Genomic DNA, 23,866 nt, shown 5'->3' with positions numbered 1-23,866 from the left:
AGGGGACCGAAAAGGGTTTATAGTTCCGTGCATCAATTTTACCTTTTTTATTTCATGATATTGCTGCTGATAGGATGCTGTTCTTTGCTTTATTGGAGGTACATAATGGCATCATTGCATTCTTAATTAACCAAGTTATGTACAATAGACTGTTTCAAAAACTAAAGGACTATGGGTAATTCAATTGTTCATACCCCCAAAATGAAAATGATGTCACGTCATTGGTTGAATTCCCATTGTTTAGGACATTTTTAACCAATCACAAGCTTTTGGTGTTCACTTTTGAAAATATTACCCAGAATGCAGTAGATTCTGAAACGGTGAATCGTTCAAGCCTAATACTTATTTTTTTTTCATCATCCTTGTATTTTATATGTCCACCCACAGGTATTTACTAAAATAATTCAATATTCTTAACCTTAGATAAATCATTTGTATACGACCCTTAATCTTGTTAACCCTTTTATACCTTTAGCCATTGGCTTGACTCTTATCTGTGGCTTGAGGATTTCTTTTGCAGCAGTAGGATTTGTAGCTGGTATATCTGGTACATCTGATTGGTGGTTAATCTCATTTAAATCGGTCTGTCTATTAGGCACAGTCTGTAAGCTTTGAAATAATCCAGGTGCAGGAATATTCCCATTGGAATTATTTTTAGAAAGACTTTCTTCTCCCGGTTCCTTTACAGATTCTACAGAGAAATTGTCACTCATTGTTTTTGGTATTGTGTCTGGATCACGATCACATGGCACTGATGATTGAGTCTGTGGAGAGCTGTGAGCAAAAATTGATTCAGAATTTAAAGCTTGTTCACCAAAAGAACTGTCATCTTGTAACAAACTGTCAGCATTCAAAGAGTTAAAAGGTTTATTATCTGAGTGTGGCATTTTACTTCTGTCCTTGGTCTCTATCTGATTTTCACATATAGATGCTGTTCCAGATCCATCAATAAAAGTGCTCATAGTTAAGTCACTAACTAGTTCATTCACTGAATCCACACGAGAGGAATTTCGTTGTTCATCATATTCATTTATATTTGTATCACTTTGTGTTCTATTTCTTTTCACAACTGTACTCCCATTTGAAACTTGATTATCCATTGAAATGTCCTGCTCTCTCTGGAATGTTGAGTTTGGAATGGTGTGACCCTCTGACCCTATCATGTGACCATTGCCTGCAGAGCCATTTGCACTTTGTCTTCCAAAGTTGTTTTGTAACCTGTCATTTTGTAACCTGTCATTTTCAATACTATTTAACATATGTTCATTTTCTTCAGGATCATGTCTGCCTCCTCTTTTACATTCTTTACATCTTGCATTAAAGAATTCTGAAAAGTTATAACATTAAATTATTTTAAGTACTGAAAGCTCTTATTTCCTTATTGCAAACTATTTGAAAGAAATGATCTCAAATAAATTAAAACATTTCAAACTAGGCAGCTAGGTGTGTGTGTGTCTGGGGGAAAGAGGGGAGGCTCACTTTACAAAAATGGCTTTGAATATAAAAGTATCCCTTATCACACCAACAGCTCAGACGTGTAATCTTAATGAAATCAATTGTTTCAAAAATATAATTATAGGTGCACAATGCCACTTAGCATGGATAAAATCTCTGAAGTTGCATGAAATTTTCATTGACTGGTTTATAAAGGATTATTTGACAGGCAATTTGAATCAAAAATGGTATCAGACCAAAACAAGAGGCTCTCAAGAGCCTGAATCGCTCACCTGTATTTCAGAGGAGAAGATTTTTAAATGTTAGCAAACTTGATGAACAAATTGTGTAAAATTGTCTTTAAAGGGCAATAACTCCTTAAGGGGTCAATTGACAATTTTGGTCATATTAACTTTTTTGTAGATCTTACTTTGCTGAACATTATTGCTGCTTACAGTTTATATATATCTATAATAATATTCAAAATAATAACAAAAAACTGCAAAATTTTGTTAAAACTACCAATTCGGTGGCAGCAACCCAACAATGGGTTGTTCAATTCGTCTGAAAATTTCAGATGCTGATAGATTTTGACTAATAGAACAATTTTACCCCATGTCAGATTTGCTCTAAAAGCTTGAGTTTTTGAGATATAAGCCAAAAACTGCATTTGACCCCTATGTTCTATTTTTAGCCATGGCGGCCATGTTTGTCGATGGATCAAAACTTCGGATACAATTTATAAACTAGATACCCTAAGGAACATTTAGTTGAAGTTTACAGGTATTTGGCCCAGTAGTTTCAGAGGAGAAGATTTTTGAAATAGTTTACGACGACGACAACAGACAAAGGACGACGAAGGACGCCAAGTGATGGCTTAAGCTCACATGGGGCCCAAAGGGCCCCGGTGAGCTAATAAAAATGGCTTAATTAATGTTTGGCTCTAACATATCAGTGATTGACTTTTTCCAGTGCTCACACTATTTCCGAATCAATGACAGGGAGAAGTGGTGATACTTAAAGGGAATTAAGTGCTTATTTGCTCGCAGCACTACAATGTTTATTTTACAATATTGCTAAATGTATTTGGAAATTAGTATCCTACTTATATAAACATTTTTTTGTTAAATGCAAATCCAATGTTTATTTTTAACCTTATACATTTGTAGAAAAAAAAAATCATATTTTTTCTATTTGTCAGGCAACTGTACTTTCATCTTAATATATTTTCCTTATGTTTTTTTATGAGAAAGATGAAAATTTTATCTATGTGCAATTAGTATTTTTCCTAATTTCACTGCAATTGTGTATACAGAGGCTGATTTAGGTGGGGCCTGGGTCCCCCCTTCTATGGAGGTGCATTTATGGTTAATCCAGACTATTTACTTGTTTCACTCCAAACTTTGTCTTGTTTGCCCACCCCTTTCAAAATCCTGGATCCACATCTGGTATATACAGAATTTATGCATTATGCAATCCATGTATTAAGCTAAAGCGTGTATTCAATCGTTATATAAAGAAAGCAAAACTAAAATTGTAGCAAATAGGCCATAATCATACATATTATTACATATATAACTATTTTATAAAGCTAGAGCATTTTCATATATATGAATCAAAACTCAAATAGCAATTTAGGCAACCAAAACTACATGTCAAATCAAACAAGCTAACTTAATGTTAAGCAAAACAAAAAATCAAAGTAAAATGCATGTGTTGGTCATGCCTAGGCATATCCTTACTCCTAATTCCTAGTATCCGAAAACAGGAAGTAGGTGTCTCACAGAACTGAAAAGCACATACAAATAACAATTCATCATAGTTAAGCTGCAGACCAAATATGAAATCATTCTGTTCAAAAGTCCTGGACAAATATGAGACAAAATATTAGGTTCCTCCAACATATTGAGTAACAAGCATTCTGAGAGTATTGCATGGCAATACATGGTCCCTTAAAGGTTAAAAATTCATTGTACTGGAATAAAATGCTAACTTGATCTATAACTTGTCATGGTGTAAACTATATAACAAATATTAAGTCAATAACTTCAAGCATGACAAAAAATAAGTGGGGAAAACTGATTATTTGAGTGAATTTCCAAGTCCAAGGACCATAACTCTGCAAAAATTCATGAGACCAGAACAAAATTCAAATTTGATCTGTAACTTGTCATGACAAAACTATATATACCAATTATCAAATAATATCTTTAATCATGACAAAAAAAAAGGCGTAAAAAATGATTATTTGGGTGAATTTTCTTAGTCCAAGGACCATAACTCTACACAAAATCATCAGATCGGAACAAAATTATAACTTGATCTATAACTTGTCATGATAAAACTATATACCAAACATCAAATCAATATCTTCAAGCACGAAGAAAAATCTGATTTGCCAGACTGACGGACAGAGTGCAAACCTGAAGTCCCCTTCGACATCGTCGGTAGGGGACTAAAAACAAATCAAAGTATTGGCAACAGGAATTAGGTTTCTGACATATCCAAAAAGTGCTCACACTTAACAACACACCACTGACAAGCTGCTGACCAAATACAAAATTCTTCTATTTAGCTGTACCTGACAAAAGTGTCAAGAAAATTTTTGTTGGACATATGGACGGACAACAGAGTGCTTGCAATACAAAATATATAGCAGCCGCTACTAAAGTGCCAGTATAAATAAGCAAAAGAAATCAAGCAAAAATGTTTATTTTATTCTATACTTACTACAGATATTAAAGCCTACAAATAGAATTCTTACATGACAAAATCAACCATTCACATATACTGGTAAATGAAGTATATATTGTAAAATAAATAAATAAATCTAATAACAGCATACTGAAGTTCATAGTTAAGATAATCATATAATCAGAAATAGGGCTTTTGCATTTATATACCAGTATTATATTCTATAATTTCACTAGTGTCTCCTGTAGAATGCTTCCAATATATCTCTGAACCTTAAGATCTAAAGCCATGATTGATTGATTGATACAATTATTTCTGAAGCTATTAACAAATAGTACAATAAGTACATTCTGCAAGGTATGCCAACCAGGAGGAAGGGATGGAAATTTGGACTGCCACATGAGACAAGATGCATAGAAGCTTAAAATTTAGTCTTATAACAGACCACATATACAGGATGTATGAATAGGCAACCAAGTGAAATGAATGCCCACTTTAGCAAGGATTTTCATGCTGGTCAGCCATACACCAATATAATTGATGTGCAGATGCATCTTGGAGGAACTGACCGAAAGCTATAAGTTGAATGTGATTTATGCTAGTTCAGTTTAAATTTGTGAAGCCTAATGAAAGGAGAAGGTTCGATAAGGCCCTAAAATGGCCCCTAATTCTAGCTGAAATTTGAAATTAAAATTTATTGGCCAATGTCACATGAAATCATAGGTAATATGATGCCTAGGTTGGAAAAACGTCTTCTATTGAAGATTTATGTTTTTGCGTTCTATTCATGACGTCACAAATAGCACTCATTTTGATTTTCCGTGAAAATTTGATGAAAACAGGGAAATTTATTATTGAAATACTTAAGCTTTTCTACCTCAGGAATAGAAAACCTTAGATGTATTTCGCAAAACCTTTAGGAATTTTTGGTTCTCAATGCTCTTCAACTTCAAACTTTATTTGGCCTTTTAACATTTTTTTTTTTATTCGAGTGTCACTGATGAGTCTTTTGTAGACAAAATGCGCGTCTGGCGCAAATACTAAATTTCAATCCTGGTATCTATGATGAGTTTATTTGCAACCACTGGGTCGATGCCACTGCTGGTGGAGTTTTAATTCCCCGAGGGTATCACCAGCCCAGTAATCAACACTTCTGTGTTGACAAGAATTATCATTGATATGGTCATAATTATAAATTAACTGTTTACAAAACTTTGAATTATTGAAATACTAAGGCTTTTATACCTCAGGAATAGATTAACTTAGCTGTATTTGGCAAAACTTTTAGGAATTTTTGGTTCTCAATGCTCTTCAACTTTATTTGACATTTAAAATTTTTTTTATTTGAGCGTCACTGATGAGTCTATGATGAGTTTATTTACGTTGATTTTTTGGAGAGGAAACATATAGCGCATGCATCGACAACAAAGATATTTAAGCCTAATGTTTGTTATGACATTTTACATATCTGACTTGAATATTTTGTTTGTCATAGCCTGCACTCTATGTTTCCTAGGTCTTAATTTGGTTGAAATCCGGATGATTTAGTCCAATTTCGCAAAAATCTCTATTTTTAAGGGCTATTCCATTAAAATGTATGTGGGTGGGTAGGAAGGGACTTTCAAAATATCCCTACAACCAAGAATCATTTTCTAGATAATTTTGCATAATGGTAATAGACGCATACTGAAAAAAGACCCATGACCCACATTCAATAATTAAACTTCCCTTCCTACCCTCCCAGATACATTTTAATGGAATAGCCCTAACCTATTTGGGATGTCAAAATCAATGCTTAATAAAAATAAAGCTCTGGCAAAAATAGTTCAATATTACTTTCTCACATGTCTTTTCATCAACTTAAAACACATTTTATCCTGAAACACTGAACTTAATATTTGGGGCCAAATTTGGCCCTTACCGAACTTAATTACTCCTTTAACTATTTATGCAAATTTCAGTTATCACTTTACCTTTACAACGTTCATCACAGACAAATTGTGTCCTTAATTATACTGTGATGCAAATTGCCATTACAAGTGAATACACACATGTACTAGTGTGAATACACACATATGTACTCGTGTGAATACACAAATGTACTCATGTGAATACACACATGTACTAGTGTGCATACACACATGTACTCATGTGAATACACATGTGAACTCGTGTGAATACACACATGTACTAGTGTGAATACACACATGTACTCAGGTGAATACACACATGTACTTATAACAATGGCCTTATTTTAATCCATCTGTCTAGTGGTTTATCTCAATCATTGTCAACTTGGTTAAATAATTACCAAATTTATCTACTGCATAACTAAATAGTAGACTGCAACTTTTTTTTGCCATACCATCTTTATTTTTGAAAAATCTACTGCCTCTATTTGTCTGAGGGTTTTTGAAAGGGCATAGTTCCATAAAACGGAAGAAATAGTGCCAAATGTAGAGAGGACAAAAATTTTTGGATGATTTTATAAAGAAATGTTATATTTTCCAATCAAAGAGAGGTGTACACCCTCTCCTGAATCAGCCACTGTGTCTTACCTTTAAATTTTTCCCTCAAAGTATTTCTGTTGCAATATAATATCCCAACACACACCAGAATAGCTACTGCAACCACTATTCCTATTATCCTGTAATTAAATATTTTTCATGTGATGATATATTTATGGCCACTCTAGAACATTACTTATGTAGACATGAACAATTCATTTTCATTTTTAAAAGGCAAAAATAGCTGTTGTTTCGGCAATATATTTCACTGGACACATGAGCACTAAGTGGGTCATAATAGTGGCACAGGGTTTAATTATTGTAAAACAAGAATATGTGCCCATATGACACCTTGTCAAGCTGGCACAACCAAATTTTGAACTGCAAAATCTGGGTTCAAATCCTAATTTGGCCATTTAAAAAAAACTCGCATCATATTGAACATGTATACTGAGTTTCAAGCTGATGTGATCAGAACATCATGATACTGTAACAAAACTTTTTTTCATGGACACTTTATTTCGTGTTTAGGCCTTTCTAGCCGACTTTGTGGTGATTTAATTTCCCAGATTTCAATTTTATTTGATGTAGTTAAATAAGTAAGATTTTTCATATTCACAACAATTTATATTCACGTTATTTTTCTACTTGCGAAAGTTGTGAAAATAAACCGATGGCAAAAATTAGTTGGTTTACAGTAAACCACCTGCCAGATAGACATGTGCACCATACAATCATTCCATACATCAAATATAGTTGATATATTACTCAAAGTATCTTTAGGAAATAGATATAGACTGACCACTAAAAACTTAACCTTGATTACTGATCCATGAAACAAGGTCAAGGTCAGGTGAACCCTGTTAGATGGTCATTTAGATCCGATATATACAAACATAGTTACACTTTGACTCATTAAAAGTGAAAAATTAATGTGTTAAATAAACTGTTTACACAGAGATATGTCTTGCCTTTTTGTAATTTTGGTAAAATATTGAATCCAAATGGCAATATCGAAACATGCAAACTATACAATATATTCATAGTCCATAAGCCATGACTTAATGTGCAGGACCAAATAACCTCCATGGAAATGAAAAAAGCTAATGCTTATAAAACTATATACCACATACCATTGACTTATCAAAAGTCGTACCACTAGACGTTAAACAATCAATCTATCAATCAAAAGTGGTGCCATGTACACTAACCAAAACAAAAACTTTAACTTGTAAACAATGCAAAAGATTCCAAGTCAATGAACCATGAGGTCTGAGAACACAGTTATTGTCCTTAGAATTTCTTTGTCTACAAATATAGTCCCTTCTGTGAACAGTGTATTCGTTGCAATAGTTTTCATACCCCTTCCAATTTTATTTCTTCATGTTTTATGCCTAAAATAACAAGTAGGGGGGATGAAATTACCGTCAAGCGGTGTGTATAGTGCGCACATTTATACCCTGGGTCGTGTTTCTTGTAAGAGGGGTGCGCATTATACATGCCTACAAGCATTTTCTTAGTCATTTTTCAGGTCCGAGTTCTGACAAAGAAAAAACCAGGTGAAGTGAAGAGTACGGAATTTTTCGCTAAAACCACGATTTTTATTATGTTTGACATGTTATATTTGTAATATGTATCTTATTGTTCTTGATATGTCATGTTTTATTCATTTAAAATACATTTTATATCTCTGTAGTTACGTTTATCGTGTAAATTTGTCCATCTGTTTGCCATCCGGAAGTTTGCCATGTCTTAATAAAGACACAATGAAGCTTTTGTTGTCAGTTAATTTAGCCTCTGTGTATCTTGTGGTCATAACTTACTGTTTTTGTATGTGTTCATCATGCAGAGTAGAAGATAAGTGTATGAAAATTGAATAAACCACACTCGTTTTGAAAAGATAAACCATTTTTTTCTATTGTATCAGGTGATCGCCAGTCATGTGACTTAACATTGTAACGTGATGAATTAGTATATGAAAAGTTTTTTTTTTATAAATATATTCTACTTTGTAACTTTAAACAGTAACAACTGTTTAAAACCGTTCAAGAAATTATGATTGAAAACATGATAATCCCATAATTGTAACCTGAACGAATTTAATTAGGAACAAGGTGAACCTGTCATTGATTTGTTTTGACATCGATTAGACCCATTGATTGAGGTGTGATAATCAGGATTAACAGCTAGAATCAACAAACAAAAAATAAAAATTATGAGATTTTAACAATTCATTTCAGCACTAATTCATAACATATAAAATGCTTCGCTGAGCGCAGCTTGATACGACCGCAGAGGTCGAACCCTGAACAGTTGGGGCAAATTTGGACACAACATTCAAGCTTGATACTGTCTGAATTTTTAACAGATGTATCATGTTAAGGAGGGGTATTTGCGAAAAATACCAGTCGAGAGAATGTTAAATTTCGCGAGCCGTAAGGCGAGGGAAATTCATTCTCAAGACTGGTATTTTTCGCAAATACCCCTCAAGAACATGCTATATCTGTTTAATTACACCGAATGTTAACGTTCAAAAACGCATTGATGATCGTGACGTTACAAGCATCCAGTCGGATAGAGTATTTTTTGGCAAAAACCATGGCAGAGAGGGTAAAACAGGCATATCCTTTTTGCATATACCCCGGCGGCGTTAAAAAATGAACGATATTCATTTGATAACAGTAAATTGGTGAAAAATACACTGGCTATCAACCAATCAAAACCCAGGATTCTTACATAAGGTGTAATTAAGATTGTAATCAAATTTTTGACATAATATAGGTTTCTGACACAAAATAAATGTGGTCAAAGATCTTATAAATCCATTGCGCAATACTGTGCAACTGAAGATTTCTTCTTGAAACTTTTCAAAAATTCGAAATTTGAAAAAATTTTGAGAAAAAAAATATGAATCCCTTTAAAAAAATTGGGAAAAAAATCCCCCCCCCCCCCAACTTTTTGAAACCCCCCTTGGAGCAATAACCCAAAACTCAATCCCAGCCTTTCCTTTGTAGTATGGAACCTTGTAGTACAATTTCAGAGAGATCCATACACTTACACACAAGTTATTGTCTGGAAACTAGAAAAATGCTTGTTTTTGGCCCTTTTTTGGCCCCCAATTCCTACATGTTTGGGGAAATTCACCCAAAACTCCACCCCAGCCTTCCACTAGTTATATGGAACCTTGTGGTACAATGTCAGAGAGATCCATACAATTACACACAAGTTATTGTCTGGAAACTAGAAAAATGCTCGTTTTTGGCCCTTAATTCCTAAACTGTTGGCCCTATAACCCCTAAAATGAATCCCAACCTTCTACTTGTGGTATTAAACATTGTGATACAATTTCAGAGCAATTGAAATACTTATACACAAGTTATTATCCTGAAACTAGAAAAAACTTGTTTTGGGCCCCTTATTCCTAAACGATTGGGACCATCATCCCCAGAATCAATCACAACCTTCCTTTTGTGGTATTGAACCTTCTTAAAAAATTTCATCAAGATCCATTCACTTAAACTAAAGTTATTATCTGGAAACCAATGTGTCTTCGGACGACGATGCAGACGCAGACGACATCATACCATTATACGATCCCCCAAAAAAAAATTTTTGCGGTCGTATAAAAATTAAATAATACAAGATAAGACAATTTCGTATTAATTACTTATTCTGTACGGAATTCACCGACATCGGTGACCATTTAAAAAACTTCCAGTTTAGACTTCCTGTTTGCCAACAAACGACAAACATTAGCTTGTGGGTTATAAAAAGTAGATAACTATTAAAATTCTTTATTCAGCTACAATAAATTCTTTCCATGATATTAATCATGACTTCTCATTAATTCCTTGCCAAAAAAAATCACGTTCAAGCAACATTTTACCGATTTTGGAGCTGTGACTTTCCGAAAATGTCTATGTGTATTATAGGAAGAAGAAACTTATTTTCTCAAGTTTCTTTGACCATAAAGGGGTGCACACAATACACAAATGCGCACTATACACACCAAAAGACGGTACACTGTAAAAAAATTTGGGTCATGAATTTTAAAGTAAAGTAGTGATTTGGTCCAGCTGAAAAAGGTTAAAAATTAGTATGTCTGAAGCTTTCAAAAGAATTCAAGACCCCTTTAACATAAAATTGTCCATGGAAAGTTCATAAAAAATTATTATTTCAGGGGCAAATAAATCCAAAACTGGTTGTTTCATTTGTCTGAAAATACCACCACAGAGATATTGATCTACTGATCATTGTTTACCCTCATTAGATTTGGCTCTAACTGCTTTAGTTAATGAGATATTTAAGTCAAAAACTGCATATTACCCCTATGTTCAATATTTAGCCAGGACGGCCATGTTTGTTGACTGACAGGAAAAATAAATGTGGAATGTGTCTATGGAACACAGATTATGCCCCGCTTGCATATCATATAAAATTATAAACGGGCATAACTGAAGAACAGTAAAAGAAACGTTCCCAAATATGAACTTGATCTGAGTTTTGTGGTAATAAGTATTGTGTATAAGTTTCATAAAATTTGGTTGAGGCAAACTTAAGTTAGAGAACGGAAACGAAAAATTCAGCAATTATTCCATTTTTAAAGGGCATAACTCTAGAACGGTTAAAGTGACACCACCAAAATTCACACTTGATCTGTATTTTGTGGTAATAAGCATTGTGTATAAGTTTCATAGCATTTGGTTGAGGCAAACTAAAGTTAGAGAACGGAAATGAAAAATTTAGCAATTTTTCCCTTTGTAAAGGGGCATAACTCTAGAATGGTTAAAGTGACACCACCAAAATTCAAACTTGATCTGTATTTTGTGGAAATAAGCATTGTGTATAAGTTTCATAGCATTTGGTTGAGGCAAACTAAAGTTAGAGAACAGAAACAAAAAATTCAGCAATTTTTCCATTTGTAAAGGGGCATAACCATAGAACGGTTTAGGTGACACCACCAAAATTCAAACTTGATCGGTGTTTTGTGGTAATAAGCATTGTGTATAAGTTTCATAGCATTTGGTTGAGGCAAACTAAAGTTAGAGAACGGAAACCAACTTTGGGACGTACGGACGGACGTACGTACAGACGGACAAGGGTAAAACTTAATTCCCCCTCTCCGCTACGGCGGGGGCATAAAAATACAAACTTTATACTGGATACCATAAGGATCAATCACCCCGAGTTTGGTTGAAATTGGTTCAGTAGTTTCAGAGGAGAAGATCTTTAGATGAGGAAGGACGTCAAGTGACAAAATTGTATTTCACAAAATTTAAGATTATAAACTGTCTATATATTTTCAAACATGAATAAACCTTAACACTCCTATTGGTCTACTGCTGTTACATTCAAAAATACATTTTAATTAAAATTCTCTTTGTTTAATAAAAATGCATACCATGTTTTATCTGACTGTTTGCTAACTGTTGTGGTAGCTGTTTCTGAAAGGAAGAGAAATAACTTTTCAGAGCTTAATATCTTTTAAAATATACATATACATGTCTTTTTGACATTGTGTCATAGATCAAATTTATTCGTTCAGTGTATGTTTACTTGTTTTTGTTAATATGTCTTTTTGATTGAGTTAAGCCATTTCAATTGATATTTTATAGTGTGTCTTTCTATGTTGTAATGTTACACTTCTATTTCAGGTTAGGGTGAAGGTTGGCACCTGTTAAAACGTTTAAACCCGCTGCATTTGTTTGCACCTGTCCTAAGTCAGGAACCTGTTTCAGTGGTTGTCGTTTTTTAATGTGGTTCTTAAGTGTTTCTCGTTTTTTATATAGATTAGATCGTTGGTTTTCCTGTTTGAATTGTTTTACACTAGTCATTTTTGGGGCCCTTTATAGTGTGAGCCAAGGCTCTGTGTTGAAGGCCATACTTTGACCTATAATTGTTTACTTTTTACACATTGTGACTTGGATGGAGAGTTGTCTCATTGACACTTATACCACATCTTCTTATTTCTATAAACAGTCTGCTGGTTTATCTCTTTTGAATTATTTTACATTTTGTCAAGCCAGGGTCTTTTATAGTTTAAGTTTTGTACAAACTGTTATGAGTGTTGTTCATTGAGAAGACTGTACTGCCTCGCCATTATATTTATATTTACACAAATGATTATGAAATCTGTATTCCATAACTATATAAACAAGAAATTTTAAAAGATATTTCAATACATATACAACTGAGTAATTTAGATTGAGCCAAACCTTATCGATAGGTAATGTAATACCTGTAGTTGTGATAATTTCTGGGACAACAGTTGTTGGTTCTTCATTTGTCTGACATATTCTGTCACTGGTTATAGATCCAGGGTTTTCTTCTATTTCACCATCTTTACATCTATCAAATAAATATTTAAGTTGTCATCATGTCAAATGTGTAAAGCCAAAAATAATCCAAACGTTTGTGAGCACTAAAGGGTAAAGATTGCATTGTATTAAGAATTGGAAGGCAATACTATGATAATTCAACTCAATTATATATATATATATATGGACAAAGGAAGATAACTCCAATTTCAAATATTACTGAAAGAATGACATCATTGGTAGTTTTACAACAGATACTAGATTCATGTACCATGCACAATTTATGTAATTTTCTTGACAAGTATGCTTATATACATACACATTATTTTGTAATTTGAATATCTGAGTATGTATTTCATTGATAAATATCTTGAAATGTTGATGGATAGGATGAATAGGATGTTGTGCTCAATGCACAATGTTTTTTCTATCCCAAAAGCGTTGATAAAGTTTGGAAAATTGATAACTATCAAGCCAGACACATAAGGGTTTTAACTGCATGAATGCAATATTTACCCTAAAAATTGGCAGGGCAATATGTTTTTAAAATATGAATTTATATCCATATAGTTACATATTTTGTTTTAAGTAATTACCAGTACAAATGTATTCAATGTTGGATACTTAAAACCTTGTCAGCACAAAAAGTTTAATAATATCTCAAATACCAATAAAAGTTGCAGTTTTCTTAAGTGTTGTTGTAAATTTAGCTGTATCTTAAATACGGTAACAATAGCCTTTATGTTTAAGTGAGTCAATAGATAAGTTTTAAAATTTGGAAATCAAATAATTTATTTTTGTTTTTAAATAACTGGCTCCAAACAGGAAAGAATCACAAAATTTCTATTACAATAATTATGACACAATTTTTTATTGATACCTTTTTCCCAGTACTTAAAAATCTTAATCAAGAAAGGCTGTAATATTTTCAACAAATTTGAAATGCATTTGAAATGGCAATTTAATACTACATTGCATGGACTATTCTCATCAAAGAATCAAATCTTTTCAGAATAAACATCTCGAAAGACAATGCAGACTTTTAAAACATAGTTTAAGGTAGATTAACTATATACTGCCATCTTGGATTGTAAAATAGCAGTACACAATCTGTCTACCGTAGAAAGGCTTGTATAGTCCGCGGTTTTATTCTCCAAAATTGGACCTTCCAGATGGGGTGCGGACTATAGAGTACAATAAGCAAGTAATAAGAAAAAAAATTTCAATTTCGCGGGCGAGGTGGTTTGTTTACGTTCCGCCATCTTTGTTATTTATATTGTAGAGGGCGCTCTTATAATTTTTCAAACTAATAATTTTAACTCATCCATATTAATAAGTTATTTCTATTCAATATCAAATTAATACTGATAAATATAAAAACTAAACATTTCATTACAAATTTCTCGTTTCTTTTCAATGCATTGGTTGAAATAAACTGGTATCTGCTTGATTGAAAGGATACAAACATAGTGAAAAAGACAACCGTAAACCAGCTTAGAATTTGTAAACTACAAAACGTAATCGGTTATTGTTCGTTCCGTATTGGTGTTTCATACGGACTAATATGGTTTGTATTAGCTTAAGACCCTTCAAACATTAATGTGATAGATATATTAAAGACTGTTTTACAAAAGGATGGAACTGTTTTACTTTCAAAGTCGTATTATAGTTATATCTGTTATGTACGGATTTCGACTCTCACCGGTTAATTTCTTCTTTTACACGTGCTTTTTAAACTTCCTGTTTAAACATACACAAGTTTCTAAATTGTTTTTTAAGTGAATTAAACTTATTTTAACAATCATGAAGCGTTCTAGAATCATTTACAAGCAGTTTCAGCTTCTGTTTGATGATGGAAAACATGTTTTTCCAAGAAAATACCGCAAACGACCGCACAGGATTTGAAATTACCGGAGTTTCATTAGACCTTTTCTAACAGTTACAAAAAGTTTTTTTACCTAAAATTTCGTGGGGAGAAGGGGGTGCGGACTATGTACCAGTGCGAACTATACAAGCCTTTCTACGGTAGTTCTTTGTTTAAATCTGCAAATATTTAGACAGACTGGCAATTAATGTGTAAGACTGTTTGTTTAAATAAAGGAAAATAAGATAATTATTGCACAATCTAGTCTGTTTCAACAATTACTAAACATTTGTTTGTGCAATTCAATTTTTAAACTTAGCCATATAAGGGAAGATAACTCTTATAGTAAAATTTCTTATACTTGAATGATAGTGAAATTTTCATATTTTACTTGTAGCAAGAAAACAAGTTCGGTTACACTATTTTTTTCTTTTTATTTTCTTAAAGCATATTATATAGTTCTATTTCAAAATTTTATCTCATAGAAATTTTTTTTATTAACAAAAAAGTGTTTTTTCATGAATAATCTATGCAAAATTGGGAAAGGAGAAGGTCCGGTAAGGGCTAATTTCGGCCTGAAATTCGTAATACATCTGATGAAAGATCTTTGACATGTTTTAAACACTCAAGTGTCTACTTCAGTCGATTCAATCAGTTTATGTTAAATATTTCAACTGATTTGGCCATTAAAGACTCTCAAATTCAAGCTTAAATATGAAAAATCTGTCAAATATGCCATAAAACATCAATTTTCAGATGGTTTTCGTTTAAAAAGAAAGTGGCCACATTCGTGTTCAGTCTCAACATTTATATATGTTATGTATTATCATCAAATACAACATATATCATTATCTAAATATTAAGACTGAACACAAGTGCGGCCACTTCCATTTTAGACAAAAGCCGTCTCAAAATTAGCACAAATGCTAAAATTGTGAAGATTTGAGTATTTTTGCATGAAATAATGATGCTAGTACCTGATGCATGTCCATTGTATTTTCAAAAACAGCCCATGTTCATGTAACAAAAGCATTCTACTTTCCAATAAATAGCTAAAAGTGACATTTTTTACTACTTTGTAAAAACGCTATATTTTGGGGCCAAAAAGGGGTCTTACTGGGCCTACTCCTTTTCGACAACTTGTAGCATGGCCAAATGTAAGAAAATTCTGAGGAAATATGTAGTGAGGATCCACCTTAATACTTCTTTTGAACATAAATCTAAATATTATTAAATATTAGCCATAACAAAGAAGTAATGTCAACTGGTAATCACTTTCAATTAAATGTACAATGAAAAAAAGGAAAATACAAACTCTCTTTTATCTTGACAAATTCCATATTGGTCTCTTCCTGGCTTGAACTGATTGGGACCACACTCAATACAGTTTCCTAAAAATGATTAACATGTGAAATTTAAACACAAAAATATATCTTATTCATAATCTAGATTGTAGTTCATGGCTAGTTACTGGTTGATGTCTGTCTGTCATACATGTAATTGGGTTTTTTTGTTTGATTTTATTAGTACAAATGAGGAAATTAGTATTCTCTGTAATATTGTTTCACATTTCGTTACCTGGAGCCTTATACAGCTCACTATCCCTTATAGGTTTTGCTCATTGTTGAAGGTCGTATATGGTGGCCTGTAGCTCTTCATGGTCTTTTGGTGCACAATAGTCTCATTGGTAACTATACCAATTCTGTTTATTTCAACATTAATCACATTATTGGTGTACTTACTAATGTCAAGAATATTTGGGCAATAAGTTCAAACCTTTGAACAGCTTTAGACAAACATAAAAGTGAGGCAAAAGCTATTTTCCCCGTTTTTACTGATCTTATTGTACAAGTTTTTTTTGTTACAGTGGTAGTAATATCTGATGGCGGTATGAGTCAACTAAAATAATTCTGCAAGGGGATCATTGATATATTTTTGCATGTACTTGTACCTGTGTTTTTGTTGTCTATTGTACCAGTAGATATAGTTATGTAACTTTTTTACTGTTCAAAATCAAATTGAATAGGGCTGAGTGCATTTGGTTCATCGACATATACTTATCTTTTTATTTAAAGCCAATACTCTCCCTTAGCTTTAGTGAGGGGAACAAATAAAACCATCAAAACAAGGAATTATTTGAATCTGGAATTATTTGGAATTCTGGAAAATTGATAAGAAATGTCTGGTGAATAACCAAAATTAGGAGGGTTGGCCATGCAAGCATGGCTAAGGGGGTTGGTTAATTCATACTGATATATAAGTGAAAGTAACTTGAACCTTAAACATTTGCACATGGCTAACCCACTAAAGTTGGGTTAGTTTTCATGACATATTTCTTATCAATTATCCAGAATTCAAAATTATTCTTGATTCAAAGAATTCCTTGTTTCAAATAAAAATCATAAATACCATTTAAATCTAACTGATAACCCGCCTTTTTACAGTCATTCAGCCTTATACTACAGTTGTCTGGGTCTGTACCGTAGTAACCTTTACTACGATCACACTCACATTTATTTCCAACTAAAATCTTCTCAGCTGAAAAGACACAATAACATGCATATCAACAGTTATTAACTTGGAAACTCAGTTGTTAACTTGTTCAAGTGTGAGGGGAGAATTTATTATTGCCAATAAAAAGCAAATACATGTATACACCACGACTGACTAAATTAAGGAATAACAGTACTGTCGTTGAACAGTTGCCCATATTTGGTGATTTAACAGTCTCAAATGCAGTTTTTCCTGGCGACGCTTAGGGAAGACAGAAAATAAGATATTTGCAATTGTCACCAACACCTGCAGGTAGGAGTTCTTCATATCCAGTCAATTATCTTATTTCCAAATAAAATGCAGTCTTTCTCAATTTTGTGGTTGTTGTTTGTTGCTGTTTATCATATTTCTTTTTTTAAACTCCGTTTGGTGAACCAACGCCTGTGTGAATCATTTCAATAGAGTCCCTAAAGTGGATACCTTGGTATGCAGGGTTGTCAAATTATGCAAATGAATGCAACATTTAAATAATACTCAAAATTGACAACAACACTTCAAATGGTCCAAGGTGGAACAATGTCATGTATCATATAAAAGTAAAACGAATTCAATTTACATTGTAAACAAACTTTATTTTTCTATATTTATCTAATCTATTTATAACTCTTTATTGCTACTTTCACTTTTCATTGTTTCTCTCACCTTGACAACGTCAAATTCAATGTACCACTTTGAGTACTTCAGTAATTAATTTCTGTATGAAAATTGTCCTGATAACGCCCGTCTTGCAGGCGAAACATGTAGACAATAGCAAATAAAATTGCAGACCATTTGAAGTGTTGTTGTCAATTTTGAGTATTAGTTATATTTCTTTTTTGTTTCTTATTTTTTACATAAATCAGGCTTTAAGCTTGCATGAGTTATTGGTTTTGCTGATGTTGAAGGCCACATGGTGACCTACAGTTGCTAACTTTATCCATCATTTGGTTTCTGTTGGAGAGTTGTCTCTTTAGCAATCATACCACATCTTCTTATTTTCATATTTTATACACTTTCCATCTTTTAAATTCTTCCTTATTCGAGAGATGGTCTTACGTGCACTACAATCAGGTTTTAATACACAAACATCAGTTTCTTCTTTCCACTGACTTGTATCTATAAAATCATTAGTGTACTGGTCTGCAGGGCAGTCCTGGCATATGTCATATCCTTGATCCTTCTGACAAAATCTAAACCTTTGACCTGGAAGTAATTAAATTCAAAGAAAAAATGTTTTTGACAGATCATTCGTTACTGTCATATAAGCTTGTTTAAGATTCATGTATAGAAAAGCAATCTTATTAAAATTAGATAGTTCTCTGCACTTGCTTCTTATTTGCGTTTGGATGTTTATATGTCTCGCTATAAACAACAGACTGAAAATGAGGAGCAAGTTAGAACTAATTCTAATTAGATTGATAAAAAAGCAACCGGTTTTAAAACTGCTGAAACGGGAAAAACCTTGAGTATGGCCTAATATATACAGTCAGTATAATCATTCCTGTTCTTCTATGTATGCTGATATATCTCAAGCTTAAAACAAGAATGTTTCCATAGTACACAGATGCCCCACTCGCACTATCATTTTCTATGTTCAGTGGACCGTGAAATTGGGGTCAAAACTCTAATTTGGCATTAAAATTAGAAAGATCATATCATAGGGAACATGTGTACTAAGTTTCAAGTTGATTGGACTTCAACTTCATCAAAAACTACCTTGACCAAAAACTTTAACCTGAAGCGGGACGGACGGACGAACGTATGGACGCACAGACTAGAAAACATAATGCCCCTACTACTATCGTAGATGGGGCATAAAAATCTCTACGGAAAGTCTATAACTGTTTGAAAATTGAGTTGTTATAAGGAACCCTACAAAACAAACCAAAATTTATCTTTAATATATTTCGTATTTGAATGTTCCAAAATCAAAGTCTTATACAAGTACATGTATATGTGCACTTGCACAAGGTCGATTTCTAACCGACACAGCTCATATGTTGTCTGCCATTTATTGATTGTAAGTCCTTTGAATGTACTCAAAATTACTATAAAATATTTTGGTTGAGGGGGATTTTAGAAGTCTCTCTGTTCTCTCCAAGATCCTTTTTAATAGAACTATCCCTGACCTTATCTCAATGGCTAAGTTGCAATACTTACGGTTTGTAACTTGAAAGGCCATACAAATGGCAATTGCACTTGAATTTGATATGCTTTAGGGGGCATCTATTTGACTGCTGTGAGTGAGTGATAAGAAAGGTGATATCTACTGATTTCTAAAAATTATGAATATGCTGCTCCAATGAAATCCTTAATACATACATTTTTTGTGTCTTATGTAAAGGACTTACTAGTATTACAATGTGCTGTAAAACAACAAATTGAAGCTCCATAAGTATCTTTTCTTTCTTTTTGTCCTGCTCCACAAGTTAATATACTTGGTATTGTTGCCTAATTAAGAAAATGTTTTAAATGATATGAGTTGAAATTTTGTTGGAAAATTGATGACTACTTATATTAATATTTTAACTTCTAAAATGTGGCTACATTTTCAAAACTGTTCCAGTAAAATATCTGTCATATACATTATTTGCTGAAGCAAAACTCTGTCATTTTCAATGTTGAATCTTTTAACTGTTCCCTGAAACTTCAAAAGTTCCCTGCTCAATAAGAGCAGAAGACCGTTTTGACAATGATAATCTTGGCAAGAACACTAAATTTGTTTATCTTTTAGAACACTGATCCCTCAATAACTGACATCACTCCTACAATTGAAACAAGATGATATTGAACTTTCTCCCAAAGTAATTTTTCTCCATATGCATACTGTTTTGCCAAATAAAGAAACAATGTTAAAAACTACAAATCTTCATATCTCCCTTAGCCAAAGGAAATTGATGTTTTATTCCATTGGCTATACTATTTTTACTTCCTGAACATTAAATATTAATTTGCATACAACTTTTCATATTGGCTTGTTTTTATAACTATACACAACATTAACAATAATAGTAAAAATTCAACTATTTATTATATGACATGTTTTTTTTCTGTTTTGCTTTTTCATCTAAAATAGTTTTTAACATGTTTTTATATTCTGTGTGGGCAGTTGTCCATCACTGTAGACCATAGGGTATGACCACCTTTTATGATTAGAAATCTATCCAATTAATCATTGAGTTGCTGTTTCATTGACATTCATTCCAGTGTTCCCCCACAAATTTCCTATAATGTAGTATTCTGGTAAACAATGAATACCATCTTGTTTCTAGAAATAACAGAATCACATCCATAACACAATCTATAAGAAAATGATTTCAAATACATGTAGCATCACATTTATTACATTCAAGCAATATACCATCACGTTACAAAGATGCTAAACACGGCCATAGAGAGAAAAATGAACTCAACAGCTCCTTTGTATTCATTTAGAATGAGCAGACCATTTAAAAAATTTTGTTACACTGTCATGGAATAAACATTCTGTTATAATATTAGTTCCAAATGGAAAAAAATACGGAATATTATTTTCACTTGAAGCCAGTACTTGTTCTTGATGGAATTAAAGGTATATAATATGTGTTCCAGAAGGAACAGATATTATCAGATTATAGCATTATATATAAGTTTCCAGAGGAACTTCTGTCATGTCTATTTTCCGTAGGAGGCACAAATATACGTTGACAAGTGAGGCATTTCATAAGCATGATAAAAAAAAGTTTTATGCTGCATTGGCACATTCAAAAATAACATGTTTTGAAAAATATTTCTGAAAATTATAAATATAAAAAAAATAAAATGCTCCGCTGGCTGCAGCTTGATACGACCACAGAGGTCGAACCCTGAACAGTTTGGGCAAGTATGGACACAACATTCAAGCTTGATACAGAACTGAATTTGTATTGTGATTAAATATTTGACACAGCATAGGTTTCTGACACAGAATGAATGTGGTCTAAGATCTTAAAAAAATTTAATCTACCTATTCAAACCATATCATTATTATTTGCTTTTATATATAAATCAGAAATAACCAATTTAAAATGGAAAATTTAAAAGAAAAAAAAAGGAAAAAAAAATCCCTCCCCCAAATTTTTTGAACACCCTTATGATTCATCACCCCCAAACTCAATCCCAGCCTTCCCTTTGTGGTATGGTACCTTGCAGTACAATTTCAGAGGGATCCATACACTTGAACACAAGTTATTGTCTGAAAACTAGAAAAATGCTTGTTTTTAGGTCCCTTTTTGGCCCCAAATTCCTAAACGTTTAGGGTAATTACCCCCAAACTTAAACCCAGCTTTCCCTTTGTGATATGGAACCTTGTAGTACAATTTCATAAAGATCCATACACTTACACACAAGTTATTGTCCTGAAACTAAAAAAATGCTTGTTTTTTGCCTCTTTTTGGCCCCTTATTCCTAAACGTTTTGGGCAATTACCCCCAAACTGAATTCCAGCTTTCCCTTTGTAATATGGAACCTTGAAGTACAATTTCAGAAAGATCCATACACTTACACTCAAGTAATTGTCATGAAACTAGAAAAATGCTTGTTTTTTGCCCCTTTTTTGGCCCCTAATTCCTAACATTTTGAGGCAATTACCCCCAAAATCAATCCCAGCTTTCCCTTTGTGGTATGGTACCTTGCAGTACAATTTCAGAGAGATCCATACACTTGAACACAAGTTATTGTCTGGAAACTAGAAAAATGCTTATTTTTTTGGCCCCTTATTCCAAAACGTTTTGGGCAATTACCCCCAAACTCAATTCCAGCTTTCCCTTTGAGATATGGAACCTTTTAGTACAATTTCTGAAAGATCCATACACTTACACACAAGTTATTGTCATGAAACTAGAAAAATGCTTGTTTTTTGCCTTTTTTGTGGCCCCTCATTCCTATAATTTTGAGGCAATTACCCCCAAAATCAATCCCAGCATTCCCATTGTGATATGGAACCTTGTGGTACAATGTCAGAGAGATGCATACACTAACACACAAGTTATGTCTGGAAGTACAAAAATGCTTATTTTTGGCCCCTAATTCCTTAACTGTTGGTACCATAATCCACAAAATCAATCCCAACCTTCCTTTTGTGATATTGAACCTTCTGGTAAAATTTCATAGAGATCCGTTCACTTAAACTAAAGTTAGAGTGCGAAAAACCAATGTGTCTTCGGACGACATCGACGATGACGCCAACGTCATACCAATATACGACCGCAAAATTTTTTTGCGGTCGTATAAAACATGTACACATACAGCTACAACTAGGGTTGTCAGGACCAAATTGACCATCCAGTAATTCTTTTTTGTTCCACCTCGCATATCTGTAAACACATATGGCGCTGAACATTTACTATCATAATGTAAATGTATACATTTCAAAATTGATCTGAAAAGATAAATAAGAAGATACCTTTGAGTAAATTCATTGTGAACAAAATCCAAATACAACAAGCATTCTGAGAGTATTGCATGGCAATACATAGTCCCCTACCAGTTAAAAATTCATTGTACTGGAACAAAATGCTAACTTGATCTATAACTTGTCAAGGTGTTAACTATATAACAAATATCAAGTCAATATCTTCAAGCATGATGAAAATAAAATGCTTCGCTGGGGCGCAGCTTGATACGACCGCAGAGGTCGAACCCTGAACAGTTGGGGCAAGTATGGACACAACATTCAAGCTTGATACAGCTCTGAATTTGGATTGTTATTAAATATTTGACACAGCATAGGTTTCTGACACAGAAAGAATGTGGTCTAAGAACTTGAATTTTTTTAATTTACCTATTATGGTCCAATGTCCAAAATCAAAATACATGGTTAGATTCAGCATATCAAAGAACCCCATATATTCAATTTTTGTTAAAATCAAACAAAGTTTAATTTTGGACCCCAACTTGGACAAACTTGAAAACTGGGCCCATAATTGAAAATCTAAACACATGTTTAGATTCAGCATATCAAATAACCCCAAGAATTCAATTTTTGCTAAAATCAAACTAAGTTTAATTTTGGACCCTTTGGACCTTAATGTAGACCAATTTAAATAAAATGCTCCGCTGGGGCGCAGCTTGATACGACCGCAGAGGTCGAACCCTGAACAGTTGGGGCAAGTATGGACACAACATTCAAGCTTGATACAGCACTGAATTTGGATTGTAATTAAATATTTGACACAGCATAGGTTTCTGACACAGAATGAAAGTGGTCTAAGAACTTAAAAATTTTCAATTTACCTATTCATACATGTGATGGACTGTGAAACTCAGATCAGGAGATTGGGAAATTTTGGTAAGGAGATTAGGACTCAGATCAGGAGGTTTTTAATCGACATTAATTTTGTTGTAAATGTAACCGTGTGCTGTAAAAATGGTCTTTTAAAGTGTGTTTTCTTCAACTTTCCATCCAATTTATTATGTTTATAGTACCCTTGTACTTATAAAGTTTCTCCATCTTTATATTCTACATGTTCAATCTAACATTGTTTTTTTCCAGTATGTTC

The 23,866-nt window shown here is 33.0% G+C and overlaps 1 protein-coding gene across 2 annotated transcripts in view; it reads right to left on the bottom strand.

Moving 5' to 3' along the window:
- The window catches only part of LOC127720427 (uncharacterized), a 38,296-nt gene that overhangs the window by 2,711 nt on the left and 11,719 nt on the right, over window positions 1-23,866 (bottom strand). Inside the window, exons 2-11 of one of the 2 annotated variants that reach the window (XM_052227015.1) lie at window positions 22,614-22,746; window positions 19,700-19,799; window positions 18,405-18,551; window positions 17,226-17,354; window positions 16,132-16,207; window positions 12,874-12,983; window positions 12,037-12,079; window positions 6,687-6,775; window positions 4,165-4,179; window positions 470-1,327 (exon numbers count right to left, since the gene is read on the bottom strand). In XM_052227015.1, the coding sequence (XP_052082975.1) occupies window positions 470-1,327; window positions 4,165-4,179; window positions 6,687-6,775; window positions 12,037-12,079; window positions 12,874-12,983; window positions 16,132-16,207; window positions 17,226-17,354; window positions 18,405-18,551; window positions 19,700-19,799; window positions 22,614-22,746 (1,700 nt within the window). The remainder of the gene's footprint in view (window positions 1-469; window positions 1,328-4,164; window positions 4,180-6,686; window positions 6,776-12,036; window positions 12,080-12,873; window positions 12,984-16,131; window positions 16,208-17,225; window positions 17,355-18,404; window positions 18,552-19,699; window positions 19,800-22,613; window positions 22,747-23,866) is intronic. The other variant, XM_052227016.1, reaches the window with a different exon arrangement.

Source organism: Mytilus californianus, unplaced genomic scaffold (assembly GCF_021869535.1).
Source record: "Mytilus californianus isolate M0D057914Y unplaced genomic scaffold, xbMytCali1.0.p SCAF_11, whole genome shotgun sequence".
NCBI classification, from domain to species: Eukaryota; Metazoa; Mollusca; class Bivalvia; order Mytilida; family Mytilidae; genus Mytilus; species Mytilus californianus.
This window is presented reverse-complemented; position numbering and strand designations above follow the sequence as displayed.